Genomic DNA, 13,655 nt, shown 5'->3' on the forward strand with positions numbered 1-13,655 from the left:
ACATTTTTCTGACTTTGACAGCAGTCTGCTGATATTCACCCCAATTTTACAATTTTACAACTGAAGCTGAATCAGGCACAATAATTGGTAGGTATTTGGACAAAACTCATTGTTTAATGTATTAAGTGCAGGTATTAAGTTATCTACATAACCCTAAACAACTAGTACAATTCAGCAGATGCACAAACAAGACGACCTTCACATTACAAATCATGTTTTCACAGTGTAACTCATTTTACAAAAAAAAACAAACATTTTTTTTGACCTTACCTGCTCAAAGTTCACCGAGATACGTCTCAGCAATCGATAAACTCTCATATAAAAACCATTGCAGGCTCACATGTTGGTGAAATACTGATACGATATTGAGTTTTTGTGACTGACCACAACCACTGCAATTGGTGAGTACTGTGTTCTAATATTTAATTCACATAACTGATTTATTATATTTAAATTTGTAAAATTAATGTGTTTCTAGGAGAGACATGATCCTGCACTTTCAACACATGCTCTTTGTAGCTGCAATATTCCTGCTATTGTTCTCCAAGGCTCTGTCAGATACATCTCCTGTGTGTTCTGTGGTACAAGGACTTCCAGGTCTCAATGGAAGAGATGGAAGAGATGGGGTCAATGGCTTAAAAGGGGATCCAGGTAAATTAGTACATTACATTTGCAGATTTATATATTGGAGATTGTTTTATAAAAAAAAATGTGGAGAGGGTTGTTCCTTTGCAAAGTTAGATTTTATCCAAAATTCCAGGAATTAAACAAATATGTTTTAAAGGCTTTAAACTGGTTTTTAAACTGTAGTTATACAAGCTTCTTGAATGTTATCAAACATGCGTTGTACTGGGGAAAAAAGTGCCAATATATTTTAAAGTGGGTTAATGACAAGGGAAACAAAATTAAATCCAGGAAGTTTTGATTGAGTTTCCATATTTATAATTTGTTATTTGTTATTTTTAACAAGCAACAATAAACTGGACGATAACCATATTTTAATATTATTTAAAGACTTGCAATTGCTGTGCATTTTATAATATACTGTAATAATTTCCTTGATTTATATACAACAGAAATATAATTTAACAAAAATATATTATTATTTGGGTTGATTAGGCATGTTAATTTGTTAAGACTTTTTTTGTTGTGAAAATTTTTAGAGACCTTAAGCTTTTAAAGTTTCTTACACTGGTGACATTTATATGTAGAGTGAAACACCTGTCTAACAACTTCTGAAACAATTTCCGGCTGCAAAGCAATATTTACAGTATCTCTAGAAAGTCGTGTATTAAATATTACAGCTTAGCAATTACGGAATTTACCATTAAATAAATGCATATGTCAAAAATATATTTGACTGCAGTTCATTGTTTTAAGTATGCAGTATATGCTGTCTTTATATTTTTAGCCTATTAAATACATGTACATTATGAATATACAATAAAAGCAACAGTTTGAAATTGCAAAAAAAATTCCTTATTCAGGTCCCCCTGGGGCACCAGGAACACCAGCTATAAGAGGTGGTAACGGACCACCAGGAAAAGCAGGACCTACAGGTAAAGGTTTAAAGGTAACAGAGTCTGTCTGAATAATGTAATTTATTAATTAATTTAATGTAATAGCCATTACATGTACATATTTTTGGTTATTTGAAGGGTGTTATGCCTACATTTATAACTAACCAGTGACGTGTGGTGAGGTCAGTGGCTGGGGAGACACTGGATAATATCAGAGCCAGGCTTACACAAACACATTTATGAACCTGATGGTACATGTGGGTGTTATGAAAAGGTGCAGCAGTATATACTTTGTTACCCTACATAAATATATATATATATATATATATAAATATATATATATACACTACGTGTTTCCTGCACTTACATCGATCAAAATAGGGAGCTCCCAGTGGGTATCCACTAATGTGAGTGGTTCCACAATTATACCATAGTTTGCAATAATATGGAGGTGCACTCTACATATTATTGGAAATTATGGCTAGATATATATATATATATATATATATATATATTTCTTCTTATCCAGTAATGACTTGAAAATAGTTTGTTGCAGAAAGCTGTAGGTAAAAAATGTGAGTGGACACAAAAGGTTGGGCAGAGAGCACTCAAATGTTTTTAAAATCTACTGAACCCATTAAAAGAAACACAAAAGCATGTTGCAGAACCTGTGCAGAAACAACCTAAAACTTGTTGAGTCCACTGCCCACTGGAGGGGAGTGGACCAGCCCTGTGCCCCTCTTGCCCAGCCCCAGCAGTCACTCACCAGCACATTCACCAACATTTAGCCATGGTAGATGCTAGAATCAAGTTGGAGCAAGGACCTCTGATGTCAGGGGGAGGAGTCACAACACCAGGGGGAGGTGCTAGGCTAACGGGATAGTTCTTCTACTATCCACGCCACAAACTACTCTCTTTAGTAACCCGGTGGCAAGCAAAGTGACATCAGAGTTCCCGTCTCCAAATTGGTTTTAGACCTAACCATTTAGCTATCTTGATCATCAGCTTCTCTTCAATGTTGTCTGCTCTTGGATGGGTGCTGGGGAAATTCCTAGATAGGTCACCTGACACCTCATCAAGCCATGCCCCCTAAGTGAGGCAGAGCTTATAACTGCCTCCTCTTGTGCTTTTTTTTTGTAGTATTATTGGCAACTGTGCAGCCCCACCCAAAGTTCCAGGAAGTGACTGATTGCCACAGAGGGGAGACAGAGCTCTGGTCTCTCCGTGACAGTCCCTGTATTTCCAGCAGAATGCTGCACATTTGGGGAGTTTGACTATAAATATCATTAGAATAATACAAAGATTATATTTATAAATTATAAATCTCTACTTTGAATTATTCTAATATGTTTTATAGTACAAACCCTGGAGTATACTGTACTGGAATAAGACAGGGGTGGTGCCTTGACTACACCCACACGTCACTTTAACTAATGTACTGTATGTGGGTTAAAGACTTCTTATTCCAGCATGATCTGTCACATAAAATCATCATTCAAAACTATTAATGTTATTTTTACTAAATGTAATATTCAGCTCATATTCTCTCTTTGTCCAGGTACACCAGGTCTAAAAGGTGACAAAGGAGCCACTGGCAATATTGGTGCACCAGGTAAACACAGTATAGTCAAACAATATTTACAGCAAACCAATTGATACTGTTAATAAAAATGTGACCATGTATTGTAGATATTATCAGTTTGCTGCTAGTTTCATTATGGACACAATGATAGGTTTATATCAGCTCTCCCTATATAGTATTTTCAAATGCATCTGAAATATGTTAGTATCAATAGAAAATATTTTACTTCAGCATTAAGTGGAACCAATATTTGTTACCAGAATATTCACACTTCTGAACCCTTTAAAGATTTGGGGATTTATTTCTTCAAATATGCAGTAATGTTAATAGATGTGGACTAACACTACTTGCTACTTCAATTTACTGTAGTTAGATTTGGAAAAAGTGTCTATCCAATGTAGGCTTGCCATAATATCTCTTTAATCCTGGATACCTTTGATTATCACAGGTTCTGTGGCTGGCTAACTTCAAGTTTGCATTTCACATGATTTTAATCAGCCACAGAACCTATAAACATCATACAGTAGGTGTCATGGATTAAAGGGATACTGAATTATGGCAATCGGAATCCAATGTAAAGTTTCAACCAATATATATTTTTTTATTTCAAAACTGTATGCTCAAGTGCAGATTGGCATGGAAAACCAGCCCGGGAATTTTCTGGAAGCAGCCCTAATGGGAATGGGGTCTGTTGAGGGGGTGGAGTCTGTTGAGTGGGGGCAGGATCACTTCTCATAGGGCCTGATTCTGAGTTAGACAGCCTTCCTTGCATCTTTTGCTGCAGTTGCATCTGTGACTTTATGCTAATTCCGCTACAATGCCATCCATATGTCCAAAAATGCAAGGACTGAGGGTCTACAGATGCTGCAAAAAGAGCTGGCCCTAATCAATATGATGCCGTAGTTAAGATTTTGGCTGGTGCCCCCTAGCACTGCCGCTAGTTCCGCCTCTAAACCTGCACCCCTTTCCCAGCACCATCACCCATCATCCAAAGCAGTCCTCATTTTGGTGCTATAGGCCCTATATTTTAAATAGGAACAGTGTGCACATTAAGCATGCAACCCAAAAAGGGACATGTTTTTGCTGGTAAGGGGCATGGCCACACAATAGTACTCCCAATTCAAATTACGCCACACAGTAGTGCAACTTTATTCACATTATATCATGCAATAGTGTCCCTTATTCACATTACATCACACAGTAGTACCCCTTTACCTTATATCTGTTACTCCTCACAGTAGTACCCCTTTGTCACATTACATCACATTGAATTGTTCCTTTTTCACATTACACCACAACATATTGCACTTTATTCACATTAGACAACACAGTTGTGCCCTTTCTATACGTTACGCCACACAGTAGAGCACCTTATACACATTATGCCACACATCAGTAAAGCCTTTATACACATAATACCATACAGTAATGCGCCTTACACATATGACTCACATTTTTAATGTCCTTATAAACATAATGCGCTTTACACATTATGCAAACCTTTATTAATGCCCTTATACACATAGGGGTATATGCAATCCCGGGCGAATCGCGCTTTTTTTCCGTCCGTTTAAAAATTCGCCAGCACTCGACAGCCGCAGCCCTGCCGCCGGGACCATGAATTCACCATATGCAATGCTTTATGGATTCGACACACCCCTTGGCGAATAACGGCCCAATCGGCGAGTAGTGGGCGTCCCGAATTCGACTTCCCGCCGAAAGCAGCCCTTTATTAGGGCTTGTTTGCTGCGTGCTCTGCAGCCATTTTGTGAACCTGCAGAGAGGTGTGAGGAGGTGCAGAGCTAACAAATTGGTTGTTTGCTGTGGTATCGTTTGGACACCCAAGCAAGCTTTATTCCAGGACAGACAGGAGGATACTTGTTACCCCGGAGGAGAGCCATTTTCGGAGCTTTTACAACATTTGTAGGTAAGTACCACATGTGGGTCTGGTGTTGCATGTATGTGTTTGAGTAGTGGGGGTTGCCATGAGGTGTACATGGGGTGTTTGGGTATGTGTATAGCTCCTGCTTGTTTTGCTGCATTTTTTTGTGGATTTTTGTGTTTTGGGGAAGTTTTTCACGTTTTTTTTCTTTCTTAAAATGACTTTTTGGGTCTTGCTTTTACATTGGTGTACCTCCAGCATGTGCAGGATTGATTTTTGGCTAGTTTGGGCTGATTTTAGTGTGTGTCGGTAGCAATGCGGTCGACACGTGGTGGTGTTTGTTTGTCAAACATGTTTCTTCCCTCCTATTTTAGCTCTGGTGTACCTCCTTTTGTGTGCAGGGATGCTTTTCGGATAGTTTGGGGTGATTTGGAGCAAGTTTGGTCGGCCATGCGGCCGACATGTGGTGTCGGTTCAGGTTGTATGCCAAACATGTGTTTTCCCTCCTATTTTAGCTCTGGTGTACCTCCTGAGTGTGCATGGATGTTTTTCGGTTAGTTTGGGGTGATTTGGAGCAAGTTTGGTCGGCCATGCGGCCGACATGTGGTGTCGGTTGTATGCCAAACATGTGTTTTCCCTCATATTTTAGCTCTGGTGTACCTCCTGAGTGTGCAGGGATGCTTTTCGGTTAGTTTGGGGTGATTTGGAGCAAGTTTGGTCGGCCATGCGGCCGACATGTAGTGTCGGTTGTATGCCAAACATGTGTTTTCCCTCCTATTTTAGCTGTGGTGTACCTCCTGAGTGTGCAGGGATGCTTTTCGGTTAGCTTGGGGTGATTTGGAGCAAGTTTGGTCGGCCATGCGGCCGACATGTGGTGTCGGTTGTATGCCAAACATGTGTTTTCTAGTGATGAGCGGGTTCGGTTCCTCGGAATCCGAACCCCCCCGAACTTCAGCCTTTTTACACGGATCCGAGGCAGACTCGGATCTTCCCGCCTTGCTCGGCTAACCCGAGCGCGCCCGAACGTCATCATCCCGCTGTCGGATTCTCGCGAGGCTCGTATTCTATCGCGAGACTCGGATTCTATATAAGGAGCTGCGCGTCGCCGCCATTTTCACACGTGCATTGAGATTCATAGGGAGAGGACGTGGCTGGCGTCCTCTCCATTTAGATTAGAAGAGAGAGAGTGAGAGTGAGACACTTGATTTACTGGAGCTTAGGAGTACTCAGAGAGTGCAGAGTTTACTAGTGACTGACCAGTGACCACCAGTGCAGTTTTATTATATTATTATTTAATATAATCCGTTCTCTGCCTGAAAAAAAACGATACACAGTGACACAGTAACAGTATACCATATCTGTGCTCAGCCTCAGTGTGCTGCATCATCTATGTATATCTGACTGTGCTGAGTGCTCAGTGCTCACACAGCTTAATTGTGGGGGAGACTGGGGAGCAGTAGCAGGAGTACATATTATTTAACAGTGCACACTTTTGCTGCCAGAGTGCCACTGCCAGTGTGACTGACCAGTGACCACTGTCTGACCACCATTATATTGTGATTGTCTGCCTGAAAAAGTTAAACACTCGTCGTGTGGTGTTTTTATTCTATAAACGCATTCTGCTGACAGTGTCCAGCAGGTCCGTCATTAATTATATAATATATACCTGTCCGGCTGCAGTAGTGATATATATATATATTTTTTATATCATTATCATCCAGTCTATATTAGCAGCAGACGCAGTACGGTAGTCCACGGCTGTAGCTACCTCTGTGTCGGCAGTCGCTCGTCCATCCATAATTGTATACCACCTACCTGTGGTGGTTTTTTTTTCTATCTTCTTGATACTAGTAGCTTACTTTAGGAGTCTGCAGTGCTGACAGTGTCCAGCAGGTCCGTCATTATATAATATATACCTGTCCGGCTGCAGTAGTGATATATATATATTTTTTATATCATTATCAACCAGTCAATATTAGCAGCAGACGCAGTACGGTAGTCCACGGCTGTAGCTACCTCTGTGTCGGCAGTCGCTCGTCCATCCATAATTGTATACCACCTACCTGTGGTGTTTTTTTTTTCTATCTTCTTGATACTACTAGTAGCTTACTTTAGGAGTCTGCAGTGCTGCTGACAGTGTCCAGCAGGTCCGTCATTATATAATATATACCTGTCCGGCTGCAGTAGTGATATATATATATTTTTTATATCATTATCATCCAGTCTATATTAGCAGCAGACGCAGTACGGTAGTCCACGGCTGTAGCTACCTCTGTGTCGGCAGTCGCTCGTCCATCCATAATTGTATACCACCTACCTGTGGTGTTTTTTTTTTCTATCTTCTTGATACTACTAGTAGCTTACTTTAGGAGTCTGCAGTGCTGCTGACAGTGTCCATCAGGTCCGTCATTATATAATATATACCTGTCCGGCTGCAGTAGTGATATATATATATTTTTTACATCATTATCATCCAGTCTATATTAGCAGCAGACGCAGTACGGTAGTCCACGGCTGTAGCTACCTCTGTGTCGGCAGTCGCTCATCCATCCATAATTGTATACCACCTACCTGTGGTGTTTTTTTTTTTCTATCTTCTTGATACTACTAGTAGCTTACTTTAGGAGTCTGCAGTGCTGCTGACAGTGTCCAGCAGGTCCGTCATTATATAATATATACCTGTCCGGCTGCAGTAGTGATATATATATATTTTTTATATCATTATCATCCAGTCTATATTAGCAGCAGACGCAGTACGGTAGTCCACGGCTGTAGCTACCTCTGTGTCGGCAGTCGCTCGTCCATCCATAATTGTATACCACCTACCTGTGGTGTTTTTTTTTTCTATCTTCTTGATACTAGTAGCTTACTTTAGGAGTCTGCAGTGCTGACAGTGTCCAGCAGGTCCGTCATTATATAATATATACCTGTCCGGCTGCAGTAGTGATATATATATATATTTTATATCATTATCATCCAGTCTATATTAGCAGCAGACGCAGTACGGTAGTCCACGGCTGTAGCTACCTCTGTGTCGGCAGTCGCTCGTCCATCCATAATTGTATACCACCTACCTGTGGTGGTTTTTTTTTTCTATCTTCTTGATACTAGTAGCTTACTTTAGGAGTCTGCAGTGCTGACAGTGTCCAGCAGGTCCGTCATTATATAATATATACCTGTCCGGCTGCAGTAGTGATATATATATATTTTTTATATCATTATCATCCAGTCTATATTAGCAGCAGACGCAGTATGGTAGTCCACGGCTGTAGCTACCTCTGTGTCGGCAGTCGCTCGTCCATCCATAATTGTATACCACCTACCTGTGGTGTTTTTTTTTTTTCTATCTTCTTGATACTAGTAGCTTACTTTAGGAGTCTGCAGTGCTGACAGTGTCCAGCAGGTCCGTCATTATATAATATATACCTGTCCGGCTGCAGTAGTGATATATATATATTTTTTATATCATTATCATCCAGTCTATATTAGCAGCAGATGCAGTACGGTAGTCCACGGCTGTAGCTACCTCTGTGTCGGCAGTCGCTCGTCCATCCATAAGTTTACTAGTATCCATCCATCTCCATTGTTTACCTGAGGTGCCTTTTAGTTGTGCCTATTAAAATATGGAGAACAAAAATGTTGAGGTTCCAAAAATAGGGAAAGATCAAGATCGACTTCCACCTCGTGCTGAAGCTGCTGCCACTAGTCATGGCCGAGACGATGAAATGCCAGCAACGTCGTATGCCAAGGCCGATGCCCAATGTCATAGTACAGAGCATGTAAAATCCAAAACACCAAATATCAGTAAAAAAAGGACTCAAAAATCTAAAATAAAATTGTCGGAGGAGAAGCGCAAACTTGCCAATATGCCATTTACCACACGGAGTGGCAAGGAACGGCTGAGGCCCTGGCCTATGTTCATGGCTAGTGGTTCAGCTTCACATGAGGATGGAAGCACTCAGCCTCTCGCTAGAAAAATGAAAAGACTCAAGCTGGCAAAAGCACAGCAAAGAACTGTGCGTTCTTCGAAATCACAAATCCACAAGGAGAGTCCAATTGTGTCGTTTGCGATGCCTGACCTTCCCAACACTGGACGTGAAGAGCATGCGCCTTCCACCATTTGCACGCCCCCTGCAAGTGCTGGAAGGAGCACCCGCAGTCCAGTTCCTGATAGTCAGATTGAAGATGTCAGTGTTGAAGTACACCAGGATGAGGAGGATATGGGTGTTGCTGGCGCTGGGGAGGAAATTGACCAGGAGGATTCTGATGGTGAGGTGGTTTGTTTAAGTCAGTCACCCGGGGAGACACCTGTTGTCCGTGGGAGGAATAGGGCCATTGACATGCCAGGTGAAAATACCAAAACAATCAGCTCTTCGGTGTGGAAGTATTTCAACAGAAATGCGGACAACATTTGTCAAGCCGTGTGTTGCCTTTGTCAAGCTGTAATAAGTAGGGGTAAGGACGTTAACCACCTCGGAACATCCTCCCTTATACGTCACCTGCAGCGCATTCATCATAAGTCAGTGACAAGTTCAAAAACTTTGGGCGACAGCGGAAGCAGTCCACTGACCAGTAAATCCCTTCCTCTTGTAACCAAGCTCACGCAAACCACCCCACCAACTCCCTCAGTGTCAATTTCCTCCTTCTCCAGGAATGCCAATAGTACTGCAGGCCATGTCACTGGCAATTCTGACGAGTCCTCTCCTGCCTGGGATTCCTCCGATGCATCCTTGCGTGTAACGCCTACTGCTGCTGGCGCTGCTGTTGTTGCTGCTAGGAGTCGATGGTCATCCCAGAGGGGAAGTCGTACTCGTAAGACCACTTTTACTACTTCCACCAAGCAATTGACTGTCCAACAGTCCTTTGCGAGGAAGATGAAATATCACAGCAGTCATCCTGCTGCAAAGCGGATAACTGAGGCCTTGGCATCCTGGGCGGTGAGAAACGTGGTTCCGGTATCCATCATTACTGCAGAGCCAACTAGAGACTTGTTGGAGGTACTGTGTCCCCGGTACCAAATACCATCTAGGTTCCATTTCTCTAGGCAGGCGATACCGAAAATGTACACAGACCTCAGAAAAAGACTCACCAGTGTCCTAAAAAATGCAGTTGTACCCAATGTCCACTTAACCACGGACATGTGGACAAGTGGAGCAGGGCAGGCTCAGGACTATATGACTGTGACAGCCCACTGGGTAGATGTATGGACTCCCGCCGCAAGAACAGCAGCGGTGGCACCAGTAGCAGCATCTCGCAAACGCCAACTCTTTCCTAGGCAGGCTACGCTTTGTATCACCACTTTCCAGAATACGCACACAGCTAAAAACCTCTTACGGCAACTGAGGAAGATCATCGCAGAATGGCTTACCCCAATTGGACTCTCCTGTGGATTTGTGGCATCGGACAACGCCAGCAATATTGTGTGTGCATTAAATCTGAGCAAATTCCAGCACGTCCCATGTTTTGCACATACCTGGAATTTGGTGGTGCAGAATTATTTAAAAAACGAGAGGGGCGTGCAAGAGATGCTGTCGGTGGCCAGAAGAATTGCGGGACACTTTCGGCGTACAGGTACCACGTACAGAAGACTGGAGCACCACCAAAAACGCCTGAACCTGCCCTGCCATCATCTGAAGCAAGAAGTGTTAACGAGGTGGAATTCAACCCTCTATATGCTTCAGAGGTTGGAGGAGCAGCAAAAGGCCATTCAAGCCTATACAACTGAGCACGATATAGGAGGTGGAATGCACCTGTCTCAAGCGCAGTGGAGAATGATTTCATCGTTGTGCAAGGTTCTGCAACCTTTTGAACTTGCCACACGTGAAGTCAGTTCAGACACTGCCAGCCTGAGTCAGGTCATTCCCCTCATCAGGCTTTTGCAGAAGAAGCTGGAGACATTGAAGGAGGAGCTAACACAGAGCGATTCCGCTAGGCATGTGGTACTTGTGGATGGAGCCCTTAATTCGCTTAACAAGGATTCACGGGTGGTCAATCTGTTGAAATCAGAGCACTACATTTTGGCCACCGTGCTCGATCCTAGATTTAAAACCTACCTTGGATCTCTCTTTCCGGCAGACACAAGTCTGCTGGGGTTCAAAGAACTGCTGGTGACAAAATTGTCAAGTCAAGCGGAACGCGACCTGTCAACATCTCCTCCTTCACATTCTCCCGCAACTGGGGGTGCGAGGAAAAGGCTCAGAATTCCGAGCCCACCCGCTGGCGGTGATGCAGGGCAGTCTGGAGCGACTGCTGATGCTGACATCTGGTCCGGACTGAAGGACCTGACAACGATTACGGACATGTCGTCTACTGTCACTGCATATGATTCTCTCCCCATTGAAAGAATGGTGGAGGATTATATGAGTGACCGCATCCAAGTAGGCACGTCAGACAGTCCGTACTTATACAGGCAGGAAAAAGAGGCAATTTGGAGGCCCTTGCACAAACTGGCTTTATTCTACCTAAGTTGCCCTCCCACAAGTGTGTACTCCGAAAGAGTGTTTAGTGCCGCCGCTCACCTTGTCAGCAATCGGCGTACGAGGTTACATCCAGAAAATGTGGAGAAGATGATGTTCATTAAAATGAATTATAATCAATTCCTCCGTGGAGACATTCACCAGCAGCAATTGCCTCCACAAAGTACACAGGGAGCTGAGATGGTGGATTCCAGTGGGGACGAATTGATAATCTGTGAGGAGGGGGATGTACACGGTGATATATCGGAGGATGATGATGAGGTGGACATCTTGCCTCTGTAGAGCCAGTTTGTGCAAGGAGAGATTAATTGCTTCTTTTTTGGTGGGGGTCCAAACCAAACCGTCATTTCAGTCACAGTCGTGTGGCAGACCCTGTCACTGAAATGATGGGTTGGTTAAAGTGTGCATGTCCTGTTTATACAACATAAGGGTGGGTGGGAGGGCCCAAGGACAATTCCATCTTGCACCTCTTTTTTCTTTCATTTTTCTTTGCGTCATGTGCTGTTTGGGGGGTGTTTTTTGGAAGGGACATCCTGCGTGACACTGCAGTGCCACTCCTAGATGGGCCAGGTGTTTGTGTCGGCCACTTGGGTCGCTTATCTTACTCACACAGCTACCTCATTGCGCCTCTTTTTTTCTTTGCGTCATGTGCTGTTTGGGGAGTGTTTTTTGGAAGGGCCATCCTGCGTGACACTGCAGTGACACTCCTAGATGGGCCAGGTGTTTGTGTCGGCCACTTGGGTCGCTGAGCTTAGTCATCCAGCGACCTCGGTGCAAATTTTAGGACTAAAAATAATATTGTGAGGTGTGAGGTGTTCAGAATAGACTGAAAATGAGTGGAAATAATGGTTATTGAGGTTAATAATACTTTGGGATCAAAATGACCCCCAAATTCTATGATTTAAGCTTTTTTTAGGGTTTTTTGAAGAAAAAAAAACCGAATCCAAAACACACCCGAATCCGACAAAAAAAATTTGGTGAGGTTTTGCCAAAACGCGTTCGAACCCAAAACACGGCCGCGGAACCGAACCCAAAACCAAAACACAAAACCCGAAAAATTTCCGGTGCTCATCACTAGTGTTTTCCCTCATATTTTAGCTGTGGTATACCTCCTGAGTGTGCAGGGATGCTTTTCGGTTAGTTTGGGGTGATTTGGAGCAAGTTTGGTCGGCCATGCGGCCGACATGTGGTGTCGGTTGTATGCCAAACATGTGTTTTCCCTCATATTTTAGCTCTGGTGTACCTCCTGAGTGTGCAGGGATGCTTTTTGGTTAGTTTGGGGTGATTTGGAGCAAGTTTGGTCGGCCATGCGGCCGACATGTGGTGTCGGTTGTATGCCAAACATGTGTTTTCCCTCATATTTTAGCTGTGGTGTACCTCCTGAGTGTGCAGGGATGCTTTTCGGTTAGTTTGGGGTGATTTGGAGCAAGTTTGGTCGGCCATGCGGCCGACATGTGGTGTCGGTTTGTATGCCAAACATGTGTTTTCCCTCCTATTTTAGCTGTGGTGTACCTCCTGAGTGTGCAGGGATGCTTTTTGGTTAGTTTGGGGTGATTTGGAGCAAGTTTGGTCGGCCATGCGGCCGACATGTGGTGTCGGTTGTATGCCAAACATGTGTTTTCCCTCCTATTTTAGCTGTGGTGTACCTCCTGAGTGTGCAGGGATGCTTTTCGGCTAGTTTGGGTTGATTTGGAGCAAGTTTGGTCGGCCATGCTGCCGACATGTGGTGTCGGTTGTATGCCAAACATGTGTTTTCCCTCCTATTTTAGCTGTGGTGTACCTCCTGAGTGTGCAGGGGTGCTTTTCGGTTAGTTTGGGGTGATTTGGAGCAAGTTTGGTCGGCCATGCGGCCGACATGTGGTGTCGGTTGTATGCCAAACATGTGTTTTCCCTCATATTTTAGCTCTGGTGTACCTCCTGAGTGTGCAGGGATGCTTTTCGGTTAGTTTGGGGTGATTTGGAGCAAGTTTGGTTGGCCATGCGGCCGACATGTGGTGTCGGTTGTATGCCAAACATGTGTTTTCCCTCATATTTTAGCTGTGGTGTACCTCCTGAGTGTGCAGGGATGCTTTTCGGTTAGTTTGGGGTGATTTGGAGCAAGTTTGGTCGGCCATGCGGCCGACATGTGGTGTCGGTTGTATGCCAAACATGTGTTTTCCCTCATATTTTAGCTGTGGTGTACCTCCTGAGTGTGC

General features: G+C 43.5%; 1 protein-coding gene across 5 annotated transcripts in view; it reads left to right on the top strand.

Annotated features, from left to right (window-relative positions):
• Positions 1-317: 317 nt before the first annotated feature.
• Positions 318-13,655, top strand: part of LOC135055104 (pulmonary surfactant-associated protein D-like) — a 56,434-nt gene continuing 43,096 nt past the window's right edge. For 2 of the 5 annotated variants that reach the window (XM_063958758.1, XM_063958759.1), the window contains exons 1-4: positions 318-401; positions 479-651; positions 1,488-1,559; positions 3,079-3,132. In XM_063958758.1, the coding sequence (XP_063814828.1) occupies positions 486-651; positions 1,488-1,559; positions 3,079-3,132 (292 nt within the window). In that variant the 5' untranslated portion in view covers positions 318-401; positions 479-485. Of the gene's footprint in view, positions 402-478; positions 652-1,486; positions 1,574-3,078; positions 3,133-13,655 lie in introns of those variants that run through there. The other 3 variants (XR_010243649.1, XR_010243648.1, XR_010243650.1) reach the window with 2 other exon arrangements.

The sequence above is a fragment of the Pseudophryne corroboree genome, chromosome 3 (assembly GCF_028390025.1).
Source record: "Pseudophryne corroboree isolate aPseCor3 chromosome 3, aPseCor3.hap2, whole genome shotgun sequence".
Lineage (NCBI taxonomy): Eukaryota > Metazoa > Chordata > Amphibia > Anura > Myobatrachidae > Pseudophryne > Pseudophryne corroboree.